Below are 23984 nucleotides of genomic sequence, written 5' to 3' on the forward strand. Positions count from 1 at the left end.
AAGGGTCTTCTGGTGGTTTGTAGCACCTGCCAAGCTGAGGCTTAGTTTTGTTACTAAATTCAAATCTAGTTATGTTCAATTTACGGCTGTTATGAAGTACCTTGTTCACCAGTATATTGTGCCCCTTAAAACAACTTCATGGTTCTTTTTCAGATTTCTGAATTTCCTTTGCCAAACATAGTTAATAAGAATGGTCTTATATTAAAAGAATTTGCTTATTCTAGCATTTTTAACGGTGGGGGAAAAGTGAGTCGAATCTTTAAATGACCCTTGATTTGCATATTTAAAACTGACCCAATGAGAAACCAAGTACTGTTTCGCATTTAAAACATTGACTACAACCTACGACAATGTGCTGGTTAAAGCCCTTTTTAAAATATATAATTGTTTGCTAATGGTTGCCTTTCAGGGCCAGTTTTCCCAAAATACAATTAACCTGCCACTACACATCCTTGAAGCATAGGAAGAAAACCCATATGAGCTCCTGGAGAATGTATAAACCCTACACAGACTGCAGCCCAGGTCTGGAATTGAAGGCAGTAATGCAAACCACTGGAAAGTCAGGGCCATTGGCTTTTTGAATATATATTTTAAATGTTAAATAACAGGACTAAAAAATAATGCAGACAGACAGATAACCTCTGTAGAAGAGCTATGGAAAGTCTTACTGTAACTATGCATTAACAGTGAACCCTTATGATTCTATGGCTTTACAGATAAAGGCATATTGGACAAGGTAAGATATCAGTCTTAATATCTCGAACCTTAAACTTAAGTGGGTGTACATTTTAGCATCACTGTACACTAAGCTTTCCAATCCTGGTCCCAGAGTACATCACACATGCTGGTTTTCCTTCCAGCAGTCCCTACTTCTAAAAATCACGACCTTACTTAAATTAAGTAGGTTGACTGGAATATTTGCAAGCTGTGAAGTTGGTGATTTTATCTTATGCATGAAATCATTAAAAACAAAGTTAGAGTTCAAATGAATCCTATTAAGTCAATTAAGGGTTATAACAGAGCTGGGCTACAACAAAACCCAGTAGGACCAGACCTGGGATTCCATTATAGGAAATTTGATTAAATATTAACTGATTTTATTCATGGCCTTGATAAGTCAACAAACCTGCAGATGCACATGGATTCATAGTTGTAGCTTCTGCTATTGGTCTTAAATTGACAGAAAAAAATATGCCAACACTCCAAGAAAAATGTGTACCACTTTCTATGCTTTATTTCCCACACAAGTGAGTTTCAATCTTTCCATTTACAATTTTACACATACCTTTCCTGAAACAGATTAGAAAATGTCTCCCTGGAACATACATCTGGGTACAAATTCTGCGACAGATTTTTTTAGATGAATTTTAAAAGATCAGCTTCTCTCCAGAGCTTCTGATATGGATCACAGATGATCCTTAGAATCGAAGAAAGAGCAGCTCAGTCCTCTTCAGGGGCTTCCTTTCTTGTGGGTGACATTAAAATCTGTTTAGAACAATTTATTAGACTCATTATTTAGTGTTTTACTTTCCAAACGTCATACTGCCTCAGCGATTTTCCATCTTCGTGGTGTGCCTCACACTCCCCTTACAATTTTTGTTTTCAAATTGCCAGTGAATTAACAGCAGTGAGAGAGTAAATTGTCACAGCACAGCAGTTTTGTGTTGATTGGTAAATTAAGTAAGGTTAAACACAAAACACATTACGTTACATGCAAGACCCCCTAAGCACTCTTCTTACCCACAGCTGTACACCAGCCATGCCTTAACCCAGCTTCGACAGCTGCTATCGTTCTCATTTCTGAGCTTTGGAAATTTGTTGAAACCAATGCGAATCACTCTCCTTACCTTCCACTGTTCATACTGAACAATGCAGACGTTGCTGGATCAAAAGATGACCATTTTGCAGTTACACATAAAAAGACCATTCCCTCCAAACGCTCAACTGTGTATCACATTAGCAGGAAATCTTAACATTATATGCAATTCTGTACAATAAAAAAACAGGACCGATTAAGGAATATTTGCATCCTCATCACAGAATTATCCACTTCACATTCTTTTGTTTCCTGGTATGTGAATGTCACATGCCTGTACTGTAATTTTTAGAACAAACAGAAAACACTGCTCTCATCCTTTGGTATTATCATCACAGCCAAAGCTATAGATAAGGCAGCAGGCTTAATCTCTCATTCAAAGGGCACTTTAAAGTAATTTCAGTGATCTAACCTCTGTGAAAAGAAAATGGCCAAAACCGTTTTGTTTTGATTCTTTTGTTTTAGCTGTATAAAACAGAAGTGTGCTGGTCAGTGTGAACAAAATCCTTCTGGTTTTATCTAAATTAATTCACCATTGTTTCTCGTACAGAATTATGAGCATTGCTTTTAGCCTGCACTCTTTTTCTCTTCACTGTTATAGTTTCTCTTATCTTAAGGAATTATTGACAATTTTTGCAAAACCCATGTTATCATATGGTCCATTCGGTAAAACTCTGTCTTGTGCATTGTTTTTAGTTGTATCAGAATAATGAAAGTTACATGAATGTGACACTGAGAAGCAAACACAGACGTTGTGACCCGTCACTCAGAATTAACAGGTCATTTCCTCATCTTTGATCACCTTTGCCAAGTTGCCAAAAGGAGCTTTACTTTGATACTGGGAGCTATAAGTGATATTTTAGACCAGAAGAGTCCCAATCCAATTAGTCCTGTAGGCCCCCCCAAAAGCTACTGTTTCTAAATATTAGGAACACTACTAATTACTGATCAATTTAGCAAGTAATTAAAGAAAGGGAACTCTGATTCTTGATGATCCATTGCAAAGAATCTGTAAACTAACAAGTGACTTGTTTAACTTAAGTTTAACAAAGTCTTTAGAAATTATCACTGACGCTTATTTATAAACCCTGCTGGAATTGCTTTTTTGCAGGACCAGGACGCAACAGGAAATCGAGCTCTGAAATAAAACTGAAACGTCTGGTCTGTTCTGATTGGCAATATTAATGCTTCATAATGTCTACAAGAAGTATGGAATTAAATTAAAATGCCGGTGTACCTAAAACAATGGCAAACAATTCAGATCAATAACTCAATACTGATTTCTTTTTTCAGTAACTGAAACTTCTGAACCCTTTTTTTAAATTAGGCTTCTATACTGTGAACAAACAATACTTACAAAGGCAGGTAGGTAGGTAAAGCTAGTGACAGTTTGGTGATACTTTCTTTTTAAATTTGACAAAAAAAAACTAATCAGTAGAGCAGAACCAGATTCCTGTGCCAATTCAAACACTAAATGGAAAGTGACCGGGCAGACGATACATGCATTACAGCAACAACGAGAAGAAAAAAATACTTCTGAATCGGACCCAGATACCACAGAATGGTGTAATGGTGCAACAATAGCATACAACAATGATGAGAGTATTCAAACAAAATCAGTGAAATCATCCACCGTTGAGACCAGACGCTTCCTCTGCCCGCTGTCCGAGGCTGGGTGCACCCCCTGCTGGTAGGAGCTCTTGGTCTGCACTGTCCCGTGGGCCTGTGTCAGGGAGATCCCCAGGCTGGGCCGGGACTGGATCTCCTCTTGGGCCTGGGGGAAGATGGAGAACACGGCTTAGAGCCCCATATGCCAGGGTGTCGGGTTGGGTTTGATTCTGGTGGGTCCGGGCTGTTCGAAGAGCTATACCGGTAACACAAAATATGGCACAGAGCAGCAGGATCATGAAGAACGCACCCCTCTGGAGAATGAGCTTCACCACCAGAGGGCACCACATCCACGTGTCAGCAAGTCCAGTCCCTGTCTGTGATAGGTTTATGCAATTGCAAACCATGTCTTCGTATTCATGCAAACTGTTGAGCGCACATCTATGTTGAGTGTTGCATACGGTGGGTATTATTTGTAATGTGCATTACACTACTTTGTTGTAGTACACAATTTGCATAATAGACCCACTGAACAGACCCGTTTTAATCTCAACCTCTACTTTAAAACATGTTGAATTTTAAACAGTTACTTTTAAGAATGTTTAACACTTTGGCACAGTTTCTGCCTACATTTCAGTTTTGCAACAGGTAATCCATCATGTTTTAGAGGAATCTCTAATCCATCACCTCTCAAAGTCTTGGAAAGGACTGATAATGTGACCAATTTTGTAAACAACAAAAAAAAACAGTGGATTGGCACAATCCTGAAAAACTGAATGCTGGGTGCCCTGGGGCTAGTTTATGATTCTCATTCTAAGATTGCCATTAATCATATCACACTGCACATGATGGACTTCAAAAAGCTACAGTCTTTCAGACAACATAACCTTAGTGCAGACTGTCCATGCAGTGGAAGCTTTCCAATGAGACCAGCTTGGTATTCATTCATTACTGTCTGCTGATGAATCAAGGCTCTCATTCATTCAATTAGTTTGGGGGTAAAACAAACGCACCATAATTTCAGCAATAAACTCTGATTGTGCCCTTCCACACAAATAATCCAATAGACATCATGGCACAGAAAAAAAAGAGGTACTTGATTTCAAATGGGACCTTGTAACTCAGTCAGAACCCTGCATAGCCCTTACAAGTCAAAAAGGGTTTTCTAGAATCATGCGATGAACACGCCCATGTAAAAGTGGGTGAATATTTTAAAGGAAGACTTACACCATCAACTTAAACCAGGAGAATAATCCCAGTACTTTCAGATTCTGGTTTTAATGGGAGTAAATCTGTCATCCACGGAGCACCATATACTTCTGCTTACTGTACATTAAGCTCTTTTTAATGTTAAATTAACACCTGATTTGGAGTAAACAATTCTTCTAATGCACTTAACCAAAATAAGTTAACCCTAGGTCTAACTTTGGGGAAATAATAAGATAAACCTCATGTTTTGGAGCTCTCTTACCCTGGTTCGAATCCTTTTAATGTGGCGCAGTCTTGCCAGCCACTTCGAGGCATAAGCGTCTGAAGGGTTCGATCTGTACTGGTGCACCAGGGATGCCATCTGGCACAGGAAAGAGAGAAAGTCAGGAACGTCAGAAAGGTAACCGGAGAGGAGGGAAAAAAAAGCTTCCAAAAAAGAAACGTCCCAATATCTAGCCACACTCTTCTCCTCATCAAACAGTTAAAATCAGCTACGTACTGTAAAAACCAGTGAAAGTTCCTTTGATCAGCAAGCCAACATTTGCCTGATTGACCAGTAATTACAGTCACAGCTCAACGGGGATATTTTTGTCCATTTAATTACCGTTTTTTACAACTTTTGATTGCAGATGTTATTTAGAAAGATGTGTTTTAAAAAAATGTAGAAGAAGAAAATAAGTGCAAGTGAAACTAGGTCAGACTATGTGCAGTGTTTTAGACTGCAATTATGGAGAGAGTTTTACACAGTAACTGCAAAACGAGATTTTTCTTACTTTAAAAAAATTGTATAGTAACTGTAGAGGACTTCTGTGACAGGGAAGAGAAAATCAACAGTCCCGCTGCCAGAATTGCCGGTTACTTACATTGGCATGGAGTGCCATTTGTCGTACAAGAAGCGGCAGATTTCTGTCTGACACTATTTTAGCGACGGTGGTATCAACCAGGCCTTCTAAATCTACAACAGAAGCAAAGATTTACACATATTTTAAAAAAGCAATCGCAGACCGTATGAACCAATCTGGTTAACGAAAATGCCCAGATCACATTGAGAAATGTAACCTAAAACTGTCAATTTATAAGTGAAGTCTGCTGTGAACTTTTAGCAGCTTAATAGCACTTGTATATTCCTCCTTGACTGGACAGAGCTCCCTTCCCCCTCGATGGACACTGTTTTCACCGTGCTCTGCTCTCACTTGTTTACTTGTCATTTGATTTATGTTTTACATGTGTACTATTGTATATTTAGTTAGATTCATAATAAACAGTGTATTATAAACGAATAATAGCATCATGTGTAATTACATTATTACTACTAATAATGAACTTTTCCCATTAGCAATGTATATTGAGCTTTTGCTTGAATGTCTAGTAAGCACAGGATTACAGCACTAATTCTTCAGTCACTGGCAGAAAACTGATCTATTAAATCAACAAGTTGCATTATCTTTTGATACATCATTCCATTCCACATAATTCAGGCTGGATTAAAAGTAAGTAAGGTGTTTTGAGGTTGGAACTGCCCCTCATTATTCAAAGCCTTACTAATTTCCAATTCGTACTACTTTAAATTAAAGAAACAGTAGTCATACTACTAAGTCATTAAAAAGGAAATGAACAGGGTAACAGATACACAACAGAAAGCAGCTCTCTTAAGGAGCACCAAACTAATTATTGATCGGATGTACTCCACCCGGCTGTCCGTGCACAGATAGTACTTGTTCCTGGGACAGGTGGACAATGGGGGGACACCCTGGACAAGAGCCAGTCCATTGCAGGCAGCACTCAGAAAAGTCCACAGGTAAAATGTATAAACTCCCATCAACCCAGGCAGACTGAAGTTGGAGGAAACTGGGTCACCAGGAAATAATGCACATGGGTACTCATTCTTCTACATTGCTGAAAAGCGAGTGATGCTTCAAAGCTTTTCCTCAGGTGTCCTACACCATATCTAAATCACAGTATAACCAACCTAATGAAATCTGTGTCAATAAACATTAAAAATCATGTGCACCATATTTCAATAAATGTTCCCTAGAGAAATAATTCACCTATGCACATGTAATTATTCTCCATTATATAAAGAAATATCTTACCTTTGCGACACTGTAGTGTGACCAAATTACTCTCATAATCCAGAGGCTTGATTATAACTTCCACAAAGTTGAACTGGCCCTGTTTGAAGACAGGAGGAAACAAGCAAGTTCTTGTTTGCAAGTGAAGAAAAAACTTTTAGACAAACAGTCCTGTTCTTGATACATTGATGCATGTGAAAGTTATATTTATTCAACCCTGAAACAATCAGATGTGCATATAATCTTGCAAGAAAGCTACAAAGGAACTACATGCCCACACAATTAATGAGAAAAATCACAAAAGCTTTTAAAGTAGTAAGAAAGTCTATAATCATTAGTACAATTAGACACATTACACATGTACCTTACAAAGCACTGAAAAACTATCACAAAATAGCAATGAGATATAGATTAGCAAATTATCAACATTTTTTATCAGTTTTGTTCTTGTTTTGTAGACAAATCGGTCTTTGCAAGTAATCAACTACCCCAGAGTTTTTAAGAAAGTGATAAAACCCTAAACTTTTTAAAGATAAATTCATTGAGGCCACAGCAAAGCAGACAAATTGCAGAGCACAAAAAAGCCCTGAAGAGCTGTGATTCCTTCCAAGGAGAAGTGTTTCCACAAAGCAGTCAAAGTGGAAAAAAGAACTGTACGAACAATGAAACAATGACACTATCAGTATGTATCTTATTGTAGTAATACAATAAAAAAAAAGAGAGATAACCTTATAATAAATATTTAAATGTAGAAATGACCCAAAGGGGCACCTGTACCTTGTATAACTATCAGTTGCTGTAAAAAAATAAATGGTTAAATTAAGACCATAAGCAAGTTTAAGAAAAGTTTGAACAAAAGTAAAAAAGACCATTTGCTATTTCATATTCCTGTAAATTTAAGTTCATATTTGAATATTCATTTGTGTGTATTTTGCTAGATTGTCATTTCTTATTTGAACTGCTGAATGCAACGTTAATGTTAAAAAGAAGAATCTGTCAATGGCTTCTCAGACCAGCAATCCTGGGGCAATGAACCCTGACGAGCACTGTTTCAAAGTGATGGCTTTGAAAAAACATTTTTACTCCGAGAAATACCTTTTTTCAATTTCTAAACAGAGGGGAACTTAATCATGCATGTGTTCTCAGCTCATTTCTGTGGGATGGAAACAAATCAGACTTCTTAAACATTGTAACATGTAAGTAAAACTGGGCCCCTCCTAAACAGAAATAAACTTGTTTTCAAATCCATTTCAATGGAAAATGATTACCCAAGAAAGCCTAGTACTCCTCATTACTGAGCTATCACTCCCACTGAGTACCTGCAGATAAAGGGTATAACTTGGGAAAAAAAAGTCAGTGTAAAAGTTCATGTAAAAAATACGAATTGGTTGACAAACTATTTAAAAATGTTGCTATTTGTTTACAGTTACGTTGTGTACAGTTACAGTACATTTGTAAGTTAACCTGGTTCTGTTAACACATAAAGCATATGCATTTTTAGACGAAAGCAACAATCTAAGGATATACATGAAAAAACTAAGGTTTGTGAATGTGTAGTAAAATCCCTGCTAGAGGGTCAGCAGACTTTCACGTTTATCCCAGTGTGTACCATGTCAAATGGACAGAGCCTCCTGGACAGGACGGTGATCCATTGAAAGTTTATCCCAATCAATGCTGGTGTCTCTTATACAGCTGGGTGGACTGGTGCAACTGGGGTAAAGCACATCAGTTCAGTGTACCTGAACTTTCCAGTCGTGAGTCCAGATCCATAACCCGCTATTCAATGCTGTCCCCATAATCTTGCCACAGGGTATTTCGTCTTCAGAAGGAACTTACCTTGATGGTGCCCAGCTTGTAGTCCTCCTGGGAGTCGTTGTACACCACAATTACAAAGTCGTTTCCGATGTGCCTCTTCTTGTTGCAGTAACCTTTATCCGACTCGCGGTTAGGCATCAGAGTGGCAATGTGAAAAATGGCTAAGAAAGAAAAGAACCCACAGTCTGGTTAGAGTTTTTTCCCCCTACATAACTTAGATTTGGCACAATGCAGTTTTTAAATGGGCTGGGGCCCATTTTAAGTAGAGAATAAACCTTGTTTGGTCTTGCCCGTAGTTTTATGGACTACAGCTATACTATATTGTTCATAATCTTATGTTGCAAATGCTCTTTAAATCTACATGCACGTACTCTAAGCCTAGGCTCTCATGAAACTGGCTAGAAGTACAACTGGTTCAAATGACTTTCACTTGTTTGTAAAAGTATATCTAAAAAATCTGCAACTGCTCTGAGCTGTGATGAGAACTATTGACTTTCCAGCATTAAACAAGCGACAGTAACAGCCCAGAATTCAAGACTCCACTGCAGCAATGCAAATAAATAAATAATTCATCCATAGTGGAGAATTTTCAATTTATCTTGCCCATAAAGGCATTCGCTTAAAAGCTACTCTCTTGCTTTTGACTGGAAAAGATGGAAGCAGGCAATTGTTTTATTAGAAGATGTTTATTTCTTTATTTAATCACTAAGAACAACCTGCCAAGAAGAGAAAGAAGCTCGGATTAGTCCCTTGTGCAGAGGGACAGATTACTTTCTTTTACAGCCAGAGAGCAGAATGCAAGCGTGCAAGATTTTACTTCGGAATATTTATGTTATCCATGAGGTACAGGCATTCTCTGCCCTCTTTATAGAAAACGTCAAGACTGTAAGCTATAATCGCTGAATTGCCTCCTTGAAAGGATGGATTTTCCTATTTAGCAGTCATTGTGCAACAAAATACGATAAATAACTGCTGCACCGCAAAGGCTATAGAAAACAAACTGCTCGTTTCTGCAATTTTGGCCCACGTAGAGGTTTACCCTCCCCCAGCTATAATGAAATCCTGAATGATAAATTGTGCCACCTTTATCTTGTGCCCATTCCAGTCCGTCCTGGCATATTTATACGCTAGTGCTTTAAAGTCACACTCTCTCCCCAGTGCAGACAGTGAATACAAAACATCCCAAGATGACCGGCCTTTTTAAAACTGCGCTGCGTTCGGAATCGGGCTGAAAAAAAAGGCAGTCTAAAACAAAACAAATGCACTCGATTCCTGTGCAGAAGGGGCATGTTCTATCAAATGTGCCCATGGTGGCTAAAGGCAAAAGAGACAGTCACAAGGGAACAGATTTTCAACATAAACTATGGGGGAAATTGTTCCGTGGCTGTTAATACATAAACTAGCACAGACTTGCTTGTTATAGAGATGACAGCCCTACTGTAACTGAAGAGGTCTAACCAATTATCGGAGCTCACCAGAGCTCCATGCCAGCTAGCTATAGAAAACAAGGTGTGTGTGTGTGACCTGTCAAGCCTTAATCAGGAAGAGGAATTCAGTTCTCTGCGCCTCACCCTGCATAATGTCATCATGCCAGCAGTAGGTAAACTCCCCATCATCGCCGTACTGGTCCAGCCCTCCCAGGAAGATCTGGTCGGGGTCACAGTCCTTCAGATAGATCAGTTTGCCCAGGCCAGTGAGGAAGTGGGCGTACCTGTTGGATCCATATTCATTTGAGAGGATGGAAACTTCATTATTCGCCTGTGAAAGACCGAGAGAAAGTGGGTCAGAGACTGAAGCAGGTAGACTATAGTATACTTAAGAACACGAATTGCAGTGCATTAAGTAAATGTTACATAAAGACAACAATTAATGTAAATTGTTACTTCAAATCTAAATGTAATGTAAATTGTTTTTAGCAGCTGTGATCCATCAAAAAGATGGGAAAAGCTCTTTAGAATAAAGTCTCACATTACCAGTTCATTTCCCTTCACTGGGTTGATGCCCTCTGATCTAAGCAAATGCATTCATTACAAGTCTGAACACTTATAATGCAAGGAGAAGTGCACATAATAAAATATAAAAATAAAACTACTGCTGCTTTATCTGCTGGCAAGAGAAGCATTCAACTGAATCATCTATCCGTCCATTGATAATTGAAAGACCTGGCTTTTCCTCCCGGTTTCAATTTCATGGATCTAAATGATAGAATCATGGCCAATCATCTGTGAGAAATACATGGTCATCTATTTAGCCACTGATAATAAAAGTCTTTTTCCAGGCACAGTGCTGCAAGCAGTACCACTGACAAAACATCTTTAGAATGAAGAGAAGTACGCAGCTTCTACCCCTGAAGTTTTTCCATGCAAATGAGAAACATGAACTGCAATAAAACCGATAATCTCGCCTTCGTTCCTCCATCCATTTTCTGATTTATCTACAGGGTCATGGGGGAGCCAGAGCCTATCCCAGCAAGCAACGGGCACAAGGCAGGATACACCCTGGATGGGACACCAGTCCATCTCAGGACACACACTCACACCAGGGCACAGTTTTCTAGAAGTCAATTCATCTAGCACCATGTCTTTGGACTGTGGAGGGAAATCAGAGCACCTGGAGCAAACTCACATGAACATGTGGAGAACATGCAAACTCCACACAGACAGCAGACCCAGTATTGAACCCAGGGCCCCAGCACTGCGAGCCTGAAAATTTAACCACTGCGCCGCCCATTTCATTCTCAAATTAAATGTAAAGAAAAACACACTACATCAATTTAAAGCACCGAGGCCAAATTTAAGACACGCCATCAGAAATGCATTCGCGAGAACTGTAGGTACTGTACATCTATAAGGAGAACAACTTGTAAGAAAACCAAACCAGGTCTGGTTTGAATCCCACTGTCATGTGGTCTCAATAAGCTCTCAAAGAAAAATGACTGAACACAAGATTCTGTGGTTCAAAGATAGACATTCTGTGGAAAATGTGAAACATAAAATGCCTTCTAAAGACAGGAACCGTGGTGAGGCTGTGGAATCTCTCCCAGGGGAAAGATGCAGCCCAGCAAAGACACTCACCTGTCCCGCACCTACAAACACCACTCCGATTTTGTGGGTGTCATACGGTGGCATTTGATCCAGAACTTTGACAGCTCGGTCTATGAGCTGAGGACAAAAGAGAACATTTTACTCGACAAGCAAGTACCAAAGCACATCAGGGTGAATATTCCATTCATGCACATGAGAAATAACAGTGGCACATGCTTGCTAAATCATTATGAGACAGCAGTGAAAGAGAAAATTCCCTTCAACCACTTGGCAGACTGAGTTGTATTGAAGCAGTTTTTGTTAAATACAGAAGACTTCCATTCAAAGTGATACAGCCTCACCTGCGACTTAGGGAGAAGTAATGGCTTGTTGGACTCATTTCCAAAAAAGGGTGAATGGTACAGCTGAAGGAACACAAAGCTGGAAGAGGAAACAGAAATACATTCAATGATTAAATCAGATCATCTTTATCACTGAGCGGTCAACTGAGCGGTTTATTTTTTTAAACAAAGCCAAAATCTTAGCGTTATGGCCTAAGACTTTGACCAAGTTAATAATTCAATCTAAAAGAAATATTAAAATGCCATTTCAAAATAAACGCATTACCCTTCACTATACATTACAGCGCCACAAGAATAGCTACTGCACTATCTGTTCTTTTGTTGAGCTACCAAGAACCCAACACCCACTGATTTTCACCTGATTATATAAGTAAAAGGTTTTTTTCTGCTGATTATGTGCAATTACATCTGATAAAAGCATTACAGCTGAATTAAATTGGACAACACTTGCATATGGACACAGGCACATGAAGAGGGCTATTTAGCAGAAAAGAAGATCAGTAAAATGAGTAATTCCCAGCCCACTGTAACAGTTAAGACAACAGGTGCTTAAGGGTAGCTACTGTATTGGAACTCAGCACTATTTTACATGTTAAGGCCTATCTAAATCTTACACTTTACTTGCCTTTAACACCTACAAGTACTTGCATTTTACATTCAATCCCTGCAACTTGGAGGTTAAAAAAGCAATATGTGCATTGCTTTGCAAGGAGAATACCAAGCATAAAGCAAAAAAAACATTTATTACAATTTGACGATCGCAAGGAAAAAGCTTTACACAAGCTAATTGTTTTTCCCTGGAGACCAGCTTTCAGCCCGTTCTTTCCTGTTTTGTCTTGGGGCCGATCATCTCATCAACCAACTTCCAGCGAGGCCCAAGAAAAACTCATCTCCACATTCTCGAGGAAGGTCAGTAACTCGAAATACCGAAACTCTTGCCTCAGGGTTCGGAAGGGAAGCGAGAGTAAAAAGAAACCCCTCATCTTCGCAAATTAATGTTTTGAATTTGAACGATACAGAGGCGGACCATCGGGCCCCTTACACAACTTCCCGATATTTCACCTCCTCCTCCTCCGCACCCCGCGAGACACCTCCGCGACGGGACCGGCCTTACCTCGGACTCAGGCCCGCGGACTTCTCGGAGCTGGAGGCGGCCCCCCTGCCGCGGTAGGAGTCGCGCTCCATCTTCCTCTCGCGGCGCGAGGGGGCCGACACGGAGATGGTGTGGCCGCGGGGCCGGTGGCCGCCGGGAGAGAGGGGAGAGAGGGGAGCCAGCTGGGGCGGCGGGAACTCCAGCTTCATCCTCGAGGCTGCGGCCGCCGACGCTCCTCCTCCTCCTGCTGCTGCTGCTGCTGCTGCTGCTCGGCCTCCTTCCACGGGCCCAGCGTCCTCCTCGGCGAGGGGCTCTTCCTCCAGCTCCCGCCTGGCCTCGGCCGCGGGCTTCCCCCTGCCGCCATCCTCCCGGCGGGGCGCCTCTGCGCAAGCTTCCTGCAGGGCCTGCAGCTCGGGAGAGGAGCTGGACTTGTTGAGGGTCTGCGGATGCTGGAAGGGCAGCTCCTCTTCCAGGCTGGGAGTGGACAAGTTCCCCCTCTCGATGGGCACGGCGCCAACGCTGACGTCTTCCAGCGGGGTGGATCTCTCCTCGTCCTGGCTGGAGCTCGAGGAGGACTAGACAGAAACGACGCCACGGTTTCGGGTCAGAGAGTTCTCTAGGCTCAGGTGCTTCACCGAGGTCTGAAACCGTTTACCCCGGATGCTGGAGTGAACGCCGATCGCAGGTTCCCCATTAAACATGTTCGGGTTTTTCTTTGCCTGATTTTTGAGGAACGTCCCCACGTGACTTATTACGGGGATTCTTATAATTAACAACAAGTGGTTCTTATGTTGTCCTTGGGCAAAGGGAGCAGGTCCTATTGAAACTTGGAGAAAACTCCACTTAAACATCAAGAACTTAGACCAAACCTACAAAATTAATCAGGTAGCCTCACGTTCTACCATAACGTATCGCAGCAAAGCACTCGAAAATGCTGCTTAAATTTTTAAGATGTTTCGTAGCTTTTCTAGACGTAGCTTTGCAGGATATAATGGGTAGGCTCTGCAATATCCTCAAGCCTTCAATCGCGCAAACTGTTGAAAACCTTTTCTTTGACCACTGGAGGTTTTACCTCACTTACCCTGCTGTAAGCTCCCTGGACTTTGATTTTCTCTCCGCTCATGAAAATAGGCTCTGGGGGCATGGCCTCGAACTCCTCACTCTCGGGGGACTCTGCTGGCGAGTCGCTGCCTTTCTCTCTGGCCCCCTCCTCCAGCACCACCACCGATTCTACCAGGAGAGAGAGACACCACACACGCCCTAAGGAGACCCGCGGCTGCCGACACCCAGCGCTGGCAGGCCCCATCTATCAGCTTTTAAACCAGAGAGACCTTGCTGTTCGGCGTTCGGAAAAATACTTGGCCTGGAGCGAGAACGGGGGGTGTAACCTTGTGTCCCAGACAAGGGGACGCGCTGTGATGTCATGCGACCTGACTCGCGCACTGAGAGAAGAACTCAGACTCTTTTAGTCCCCTATCGGACACGATGAACGTGTGACTTTCACGCGTGCCGTTTGTTTTTGTAACGGGGGCATGACTTTCCCTCATGACTCGCGCAATCGACGTTTTCATGATACAATACAGCGAAACAGCGTCCGAAAGAGGATAACAAATACGCAAAAGACCCTGATGCCCAATGCACACCACAGCTCCAGAAACTTAAAATCTACTAGTATGGCTATCTGTCTTTTGGCAAAAAAACAAAACAATTGCAAACGCTGTAAACATTTTAAATGTCTTTATTCTATTTAGGCCTAATATTCGTACAAGAACACTGGCTTTCCTTCAGACTGTTTTGCATTATAACTTCCTCCCTCATTTTGTTTTAATAAAGGATGACACATAGCAGTGTACTTTAGAAATTTTCCGGTCTGTCCCAGAAGGTTTATTTTTATTATGTTTAAGAATATGACCGTCACTGTCCAAAACACAAGTTCCACTTCACTATCTACAGCCTTCTCAAAAGGCAAAGGAGTTTCATGCTCACTTTCCTTCTTTGTCCTTTGGTCCTAACAGTTTTGCTGTAAAGAAAAAACAGTGCCAGGGTCTTTCGCTCTAGAGTTCAAGCAGAGTAATTTTCTCCAGCCAGGCTCCATGGATTATTTTAGCTGTGACTGGATAAACAAACTCAATTTCCAATGCAACCCATGACTGCATAAACTGTGTCAGATTTCCTATTATCACACAAAGAACACTATCCTTGTCAGAAATCAATTCAGCAAATACAAGTCACATTTCATACATTGGCATCAGCATCTCAAAAATCTGCAACTTAGTGGTAATTTACAAATGACTAAATGAAAGTAACAATGTTCTAAGTCCATTTTTGCTCTGAGCTACTGAAGTAACATAAAAAACATTCTGCGGACAAGATTTTATAATTTATGGTCTGTGTGCGCATAGTGATTAATACTGTAGCTGCTACTTTTATAACCATATCCTGCTCTGAAATGGAAATTTAATACAGTTGTGGTTTAACTAGAACCTCTCATTATAAATTGTGAATAAACATGTTTCAGAAAATTGGACATGAGATAAACAATGAAGTAGACTTTGTATTAAGGAAAAACCCCACACTAATTCTTGCTCAAGTATAACCACAAAGTAGAATTTGTTTTTTTCCCCCCCAAAGACAGCCCCATCCAAGTGTTTTTTGAATATGATGATGGATGAACTTTTTTCATATGCTTTCAGACAATTCTGCATAAAACATTCACGGAAAGCCACATTCTTGTGTCCTCATTTCCCATCACATGTTCTTTTACTGTTCCATCCCTATAGGTCTCTCTCACCTTATTTTTTGTGAAAAAGGAGGATTGAGTTTCTTGAACAAAATCAGTGGAACTTGGTTATACCACACGGTCCTGGCTGATTCACTTCACAAAGACAAGCAGGCCTGACCACACAGCAATCAGCAGAATCACTGAAGCCACGCTGTGAGACTGATTAAACAAGCCACGGCAGTTATCTGCAGTTCTTTTCCAAAACGTGCTGATCACAAAAAACGGTCCGAGTCAAAGCCTTAACCTTTGCAGACATGCCTTGACTTAAATTTCTGAATTGCCAATCTGGAGGAAAAAGAGGGGAGGATATGAGATTTACTGCAGAAGTGAATTTTCCTTATTGGGACTCTTCCAAGGAAAAATACGTCTCATTCAATACTTTTTTTCCGCCCCATTTTGGACAAGTGGAAGGCTGGATGATGGCTGGACAGGTGTCAAGATCCAGGGTCTTGGAGACCCACACAACCACTGGCTTCTGTGACACCTGAGCACTCAAATCACTGAACCCATAACAGACCTATTACAAGGCTTAATTTGAACTATTTTAGTTCCCAGACGTGCAAAAGGGTGCCTTTTAACTATTACTTTTCTTACTCTCCAATCTTTGAGTAGAAAAAAGATTGAAAGATTCTAGTAAAAAGCTCGGCTGAACTGAAAACCATTAGCTATAGATGTCCCCCAAGACCAGGAGTGGGATATTCTGGTCTAGATCACACACTTTCCTCATATATTAATACTATTATCCCTTCTCTAAACAAAATAACAAATACAGAAACCTCACATGATGATTGCTTTCAAAGGGCAATCTGGACTATCCACTTGAACCCAAAATGCAGCAATTTTTTTAAGTTGCTCTGGTTTAATATCAGCATGTCAGCAAGGATCTAGGTTTTGACAGTCTGTTCGCATGCTGTGGAAGTCCTCATACAGAAGAGTTAATGATGAGATTGGAGGGGGTCTGGTGTGGTCAGAGAGGGAAAGGGGGACAAAGAGGTTATGAGGAAATGAAGGGGTCATGAATCATCAGCATTTATTGGTCTTTTGTTGGTCTCTCTCTAGGCCAGTCAGCACTGGACTTCTTGTTAAACGGATATTGAAATGTGTATATACCTGCCCAGGATATACTCCTGTGCAACTTCACTTGGGAGCCGGGTAGGTAGAGAGAAGAGAAAGACGCCACTGTAAAAGGGAAACCAAGCCGAATAAAAAAGGCAGAAAGACTCAAAAGAGAACACACTTTGAAAATAAAGTAAAAAAGTATGTACGGGGGAAAAAAAAAATCTACAACAACAGGGGTGAGGAACTGCAAAGAAGCTGAATTATGAACAAAGGAAATGGTCTGAAGAAACAAGACAAAGGCACCAACAACACAGAGGCATGTGTAACCCACAGATGGATGTTCGAGTTACAAAATGCTGCTGCAGGATCTCCATCTGAAGTTGATTCCACTTGCTGAATATCCGAAAGCAGCAATGTCTGTTTCGCCAAAGCTTTATTGGGAACTAGGAAAAATCCACTCAATAGACTTTTGTTGGCTAAACATTTTGGCTAGGCACAGGTCATCATCAATCAGGAACTTGATCAAAATTCATATGCTTTGTGGGCTTTTTTTTGCTTCTGTTCCCATTTCCATAACATTCTGGAGGTACCATCACACAGTATGATTCTGAAAGCTTCACACTATAACGAAGGCACACCGATTGGCAGAACACAGCTCTGATTGACCTTTACTTTGTGTAACTACTTCATTTCTCCGCGATACGCTAGCTCTTGCTTAGCACTCTGGGCTTGCAAACCACATAAAATGTACACGCTTTGACAGCACAGTTTTGGAGAACACAGGCATGTCTCATGTTGGACTTTATCTCTATTCTCGTTACACGTTTTGCACTGGTATGCTGCATTTAACAGTATTCTAAACTATTCCTTTACTGTGTACAATAAAGGTTACAGTTACCAGAGATTCTTCATTCTAACACACAAACACATTCCTGCCACGAATGAATGAAAAGAAGGGCACTGACTGACCAAATCCAGGCCCAGACCAAATCAAAACCCAAATTGTGGCCGTCACAAATTGTGAACCCAGTACTTAGTCAGTAACACCAGTAATAGCCAGAGGATATCTCCCACCAAGCAACAGGTTTGCAAATGCCTATTGAGGGTGGGTTGAAGTTTTGACTTGGCACAAGTCCCCATCTACAGTGGCATGCAGATTTTCTCTTAAACTAAAGAGCCATGTTGGTGACCAAACGTGGGGGTTGTGGAATCAAATCGCGGGCAGGACGCTGCTGTCGTACCCCCAAGCAAGGTGCTTCACTCAGACTGCTCTGGTACATGCCCGGCTGCACGAACAGGCGCTCACCAGGCTGTCCTTGAAGGGCTGAAAGACTATGAGGGGACCTGATACAAGTACCCTAAAATTTGTTAAAGGCATTAACAAAGTCAACTCGGAGAACTTCTTCAAAACAGACAGAGACAAAAGCATGGGGGAACCAGCAGAAACTCTGTGGTAGAGCATTTAAAAGAGAGAATAGGGGTTACTTCTTGACCCCCAAAGGGTTGTGGGATTGTGCAAGAAGCTACCCAGTCATATTGGTCGAGCTGACCCTCGGGTTTCATTCAAGAAACAGTTGATTGATCCCAGGGTCTCATCCAGCTATAGGGGGTCCTTTCAAATATGTGGTTAACTAACACTGTGTTTTGCGCAATTTTGCTGCAGTTATATAAATTGACCATAAAACTACGCTCCTGCCACACAGTCCTAAATATTAGTAGTGTATATCCAGTAGCATTATTTAGGCTACTTGAAAAAGGCATGCCTTTTCATAAAGAAAATGCTTTCACAATGGAAATGGTTATCCATGGTACATTTAAAAGCAATAACATTAACATAGGATGCTTTGCAATGATATTCATTGAAAACAATAGTTAAATATGGACCCCTGCATTTTAGTAATATTAAATTTAAAATTCTGTGGATGAAACAAATTCAAAAGTGACCTGAACTGCGTAACCAAAAACACTTTTTACTGTGAGAGACTACAGACTAAGCTTCAAAGTGCTCTGTAAATGATCAGAAAAATGAAAATGTTTCCTATTTTTCCCAATGCAATCTGCTTCTAAGACATTAAAGATACATGAACTGTTGGTCTTTCTCATACCACTAACAAACATTAATGCTGGAACGCAATATCCAAGTGGAATTAAGATTTGCTAAATGTGTCTAAATGCGAAATATAGTAATTTTAATTACCATTTAATTACCATCATACGTTAAAATGCATTAGCAAAAAATATGGCAAATAAATAGTGGTTTTGTGGTAGTTAAAGTAATTCTCTCGCTTGTAATTGTGTGAAGGAAATGCTGTGTACAGGAGACTACATCTTCCACTCGCCTAGGCAAGACCACATGAAGAAATTACCACCAGACACAAATCGGAACGGAAAAACTATGCAAGCATAAGTGAAGGATCGGATATTCACTTAGCAGCCTTCTCACATCAAGACAGAATATTGACATTCAGTTATTACTCATTGCTAACAACCAAAAAAGACCAATTCCACTTAAATGTCATTTTCAACTCACAGCAAAGCCTAACCTGACAGAAAAGTGCCACTGGTTTATAGCTCATAAATGGATGACCCCTTACAAAAAAATACTTTTTAGGATGAAAAGTCTTAATATTAAATTCAACACTACATTTAGCGTTGCAATTAGCAATAAAACATCTTTATAATTTGATGCATTCCTTCAGTGTTAAGACTCTTCCTCACGATCATTTTATTTGTTTCTTTTTCCCCCTAAAAACGGAGAGGTAATTTAATCTGACATGGTGTCTGGGCAAAGATATTATCTGGACCACTGGGTGCTGCTTCTGTTTAGATTGCAGACACCCTTCAAGAGATTATAGGAGGCAATGAATCACTGCAAAAATAAAGCAACAAAATGAATGAAAAGATGAGGTAGAACAATGTTTAAAAAAAAACAAAGAACGGCAAAAGAAATTCTGGCCAAGAGCATTCTTACAGATAGATTTACAAACCCTGATACTAAGCGCATGAGACCGAAGGAATTTTTTGGTGGCAAAAGGAATGACAACAACATTGCTCGTCATAAAGAAAGGAGATAAGCAGAGGAAGCTGCACAAACACAGGCATCTGCTGAGGAAGCTACAGGAGAATATAAATCAAAACCAAGAGGAATAGTGAAATGTCATCCATGATCACCATCTGATAATCTGGAATGGGACCTGGAGCAGTATACTGCTCCACTGACATCCTGTGAGCTGTCTGACACATTAAAAGACGCAGGGTTCTCCCCAGAACTTTCTGGCAGGTTATCAGCTGGGAATCTCTTGGCTGCGTATGTTTCTGTGGTACAACTGAACACAGGCCCCTCAGATATTCATTTACTTTCCACTGTACGTTCAGGATATTAGACTGCAACTCTGGAAACCCATTATAATGGCACTCCAGAGCCAGAGAGGGCGGTACAGCTTCACTGCCCCGTCACCTGAGGGAGAACCCCTGCCACCGCGCTGGGGCAGAGCGAGACAGGCTTACCGGTGTTCGAGCGCTGGATTAAGGAGGGTTTCTTTGCTCCGTGTGTGTGGCTCCCTTCCAGCCCAGCGGGCGACTTTGGCACATCGGGAGCCCTGGGTTCCTTGATCCTCTCCAGAGCCATGAGGACATTGGACAGCTCTTGCAAGGGCATGTTGCCCACCTCCGAGGAGAAAGGGCTGGGGGGGTTTTCCAGGCACATCAGCCAGCTGGTATTGCCTGAACCGAAGGGGACAGCATAAGCAACATCATAGCGGGAAGCCGAAAAGGCCCGATCGAACCAGCCTTGATGCCGTAACGCAGAACAGGATACAAACCCACGCTGCTCCTGTACACTTAAAATACTCCTTGGGGTATTCAAGGAGGAAATACACTGAATGCTGTATGAAATGTAATGGCATTCATCATCACGGTTAAAGTTAGAGAACTGATCAAAGGCAGCAGGCAAATGGTCATCGACCTTCACCAGATGGGGAATGACTATAAAAGAATTCACAAAAAGCTGAAAAGGATAAAGACATTTGAAAATGGCTTCAATTCTCTGCCAGGCAGTATGAAACAAAAGATAAACAACAGAAAAAGCACAGACTGCAGGTAACTTCATTTTTTAATTGCAGTGCCAGCTTACCATTTGTATAAAAACTATTTTATACTATTGCACTGTATTGTATACTTTTATACAGTTGTACTACTGAAGCATTTATACTTAGGATTTCTACTGCTACTTTTAGCGCAGTATACCCCAAAGTATACCACGGTATACAGCGCATACCACCACTGGATAAAACACCCCATAGCCCCCCGTTGCCGACCCTTGTGGCTCTAACCTGAAGGCCTGCGAATGAAGATCTCGGCCCAGCCCTGGGTCAGCATGGGCGCAAACTCAGCCAGACCGGACTTGTCCATCTGGGAAGGCGGGGGGGCTGGCACGGATTCGGACCTCCCGCAGCCCGCCGAGTTATCCAAGCCCTGAGCCGCAGGGGAGCCCGGACCGCAGAACTCGCTCTCCGAGGGAGAGACGAGCGGGCTCAGGCTCTGAGCGGTGCCGGCACGGAGGGCGTGGCCACCTAAACCAAACAGAACAGCGAGAGGCTGAAGGAGCAGTGAAGGGGGGGAAAAATAACTTTTCAACACGGAATTAAGCTTGACTTGTTCCTAAATATCTGCAGGTTTCCTTCCTCCTGACAGCTCAAGCTAATTAAGCAGGTTTTCCTTATTGGCCTGGAGAAGAGAGTCCGGTTTTGAAGTGTCATAATTCCAAGATCAGACGACAAGAGAGGCAGTGTAAGTGGGTGAAAGATGGCAAGCGCCAAATTAACAGGCTTGGCAGAAAACAGCAGATCAAGGGAAGAGAGACTTGTCTGGAGTTGAACACAGTTCTGCTACAACAGGCCTTAGTGAGCTGGTACAGTGGGAGTCCGTGCACACAGGAGATGGGAAGGCACCTGCTTCTTCAAACCGTTCACCACACACAGCAGACAGAACTATGACAAAGGGTAAGGGGTGGACTTTTCTGATAAGTCCAGAAAGTGTAAGTTGATGAGGCTCAAAAGATATCTAAAAAATAATTCTTTTTTTCCAGAAAAGTCAGCCCTGACACTTCCATTACAAGTCTTTGCTCCAGCTAATCCGGATATTGATAATCAGGACCTCAATATCAATTCAGTAATTAAGCTGGACAATTATCAGCTGTAAATAAACCGAAAAGACACGCCAAACCTGTCTGCCCATAGCTTAGAGCCAAAGTTATAGTTAGGAAAACACTGCTCCTGCTTTAATGCTTTAAAGATCTAAGAACTGGAGATAACATCTCTTTAAAAGGCTCTGTCTGCAGAAAAAACTGCCATAATGTAGTAGCTGGCAAAGGGCCCTGAGGTCTGGCGAAGGCGTGCAGGGTGACCGTGCGGATCATGTGCTGCATTGTCACATCAGGGCCGTCTCACCTGACATGGACCGCACACGGATTCTCGTGGCTCGGCCGACCTGCTGGCCTGACTGCGACTCCAGCTTTGCTGGTGCTTCTTTGGTAAATCTCGTGTGAAGAGAGGGATCCGATCTGAAACAAAAACGAAAATCAAACGGCATTTACGGCCACAAGTGACACTGCAGCAATCAAAGTGCCCTGTAATCAATCAAAAAGGCACTTCCTGGGCCGTCCTGAACTGAAGCACCACTGAGAATCCTGTTAATACTGGTTATTACAGCACTGAATATAATGTGAGAATGTTTTAAGAAAAAGTAGAGAAAACAGTACTGTACCTGCTTAGAATCATGAATCATGTTTTTGTACATTTTATTCCTAACAACTGAATGAAAATACATAATACAAATACACTTGTGAAACCGATATTAGTATAAAACTCAAAATAGTATTCATGGTTTATAATTTACTTGTGAAGTTGTCCTAAAATATATATATATATTTTACACTCAATAGATTTCTGAGCTAGAAAAGCAACTCTCAGCTTGCGGTGAGCGGTCCCTAAGGAGTTCAGACGGGAAATCAAGGGCTGCTCGTCTCTACCTGGTCAGTTCCCCTCCACTCTGCCTCTCCGACAGATCCAGGCCTAGCAGAGACTGCGTCCTCACTCCTCCGCTGGTCGTTATGGTAACCAGCTTGTTTCCAACCAGCCAGGTCATGCTTCTGCCTCCAGCCAGCAGGAACTCGGCCACTGGGGACCTGTGCACAATTAACAGTGGTCAGCAGATGCAAAAGTCATAAAGCGGGGGGAGGGGAGCAGTCCATTCCAATTGTACACAGCCAATATACAGTATTAGCATGATACGAGCCCATACGAAATGCTTGAATTGGCCCAGAGGCAATTTGCACTCCGTCTCAGTTCATCTGAAGACATGTTGAAGAACTATTTTGTTCCACAGTGAGAAACATCTGATCCTCCTCTATCATGAGATATTTTTTTCCCCAGAGTCAGAGAGCATCACGATGTCCAAAATTTGGTTCGTGTAATAACTCTTTCATGCTACGGAGGCTAAGACAGGGGCACTTAAGACTAGCACAGCTGAAATGGTCTCAAGCTGTCGGTCATGGTTCTTGTTGTATGGTTATGAGCAGTAACACATACTAAAAGAAGGACTGGATTTTTGTTGTGGGACAGGCTAAGGTGATATTCTTTACTAGGGGTTCAGAAACACAATTCTGCGTCTGCCCCTTGATGGGAGTTCACCCCAGCCCTGTGGGACTCGCCTCTTGGGGAGGGCAGAGAAGTTGGAGAAGACATAGCGGGCCATCATGTCCAGGCAGGTCTCGGTGAGCTCCAGGTGGACGGTCTTCAGGCTGTCGTCGGCCTGCGCCATGGAGCTCTCGTCCGCCGAGCCCAGGCTGGTGGTGGTGACCGAGGTCTGCATCCTGTTCGAAGAAGGTCACGGAGGGAACGGGGGTCACCTTCCAGCACCCCATGGGCTCCCCCACATACCACACCGGGTGCAGCAGACAAGCTGTGACTTGGTACCAACCAGCGTGTACAAATAAAGCCTGTCCACAGCCTCTTTTCACTTCTGATGTAGTTTACAAAGCAAACACGCAGAGGGTCATGCACACCAGGGAGAAAGGAGAAGGATAAATTGAATTTTGCATAGGTCTGCCAAACCAGCCCTTACGGTTCCCTTTTCCTATGTTTGTG

The 23984-nt window shown here is 41.9% G+C and overlaps 1 protein-coding gene across 2 annotated transcripts in view; it reads right to left on the reverse strand.

Annotated features, from left to right (window-relative positions):
- Nucleotides 1–1208: 1208 nt before the first annotated feature.
- The window catches only part of tsc2 (TSC complex subunit 2), a 45821-nt gene continuing 23045 nt past the window's right edge, over nt 1209–23984 (reverse strand). Inside the window, exons 27-42 of one of the 2 annotated variants that reach the window (XM_088936814.1) lie at nt 23549–23710; nt 22868–23023; nt 22287–22399; nt 21171–21410; nt 20347–20562; nt 16891–16959; nt 14080–14228; nt 13020–13573; nt 11906–11984; nt 11595–11681; nt 10092–10278; nt 8542–8681; nt 6727–6805; nt 5497–5588; nt 4896–4994; nt 1209–3590 (exon numbers count right to left, since the gene is read on the reverse strand). In XM_088936814.1, coding sequence (XP_088792940.1) covers nt 3423–3590; nt 4896–4994; nt 5497–5588; nt 6727–6805; nt 8542–8681; nt 10092–10278; nt 11595–11681; nt 11906–11984; nt 13020–13573; nt 14080–14228; nt 16891–16959; nt 20347–20562; nt 21171–21410; nt 22287–22399; nt 22868–23023; nt 23549–23710 — 2590 coding nt within the window. In that variant the 3' untranslated portion in view covers nt 1209–3422. The remainder of the gene's footprint in view (nt 3591–4895; nt 4995–5496; nt 5589–6726; nt 6806–8541; nt 8682–10091; nt 10279–11594; nt 11682–11905; nt 11985–13019; nt 13574–14079; nt 14229–16890; nt 16960–20346; nt 20563–21170; nt 21411–22286; nt 22400–22867; nt 23024–23548; nt 23711–23984) is intronic. The other variant, XM_088936815.1, reaches the window with a different exon arrangement.

Source organism: Atractosteus spatula, chromosome 18 (genome assembly GCF_055471065.1).
Source record: "Atractosteus spatula isolate fAtrSpa1 chromosome 18, fAtrSpa1.hap1, whole genome shotgun sequence".
Lineage (NCBI taxonomy): Eukaryota > Metazoa > Chordata > Actinopteri > Semionotiformes > Lepisosteidae > Atractosteus > Atractosteus spatula.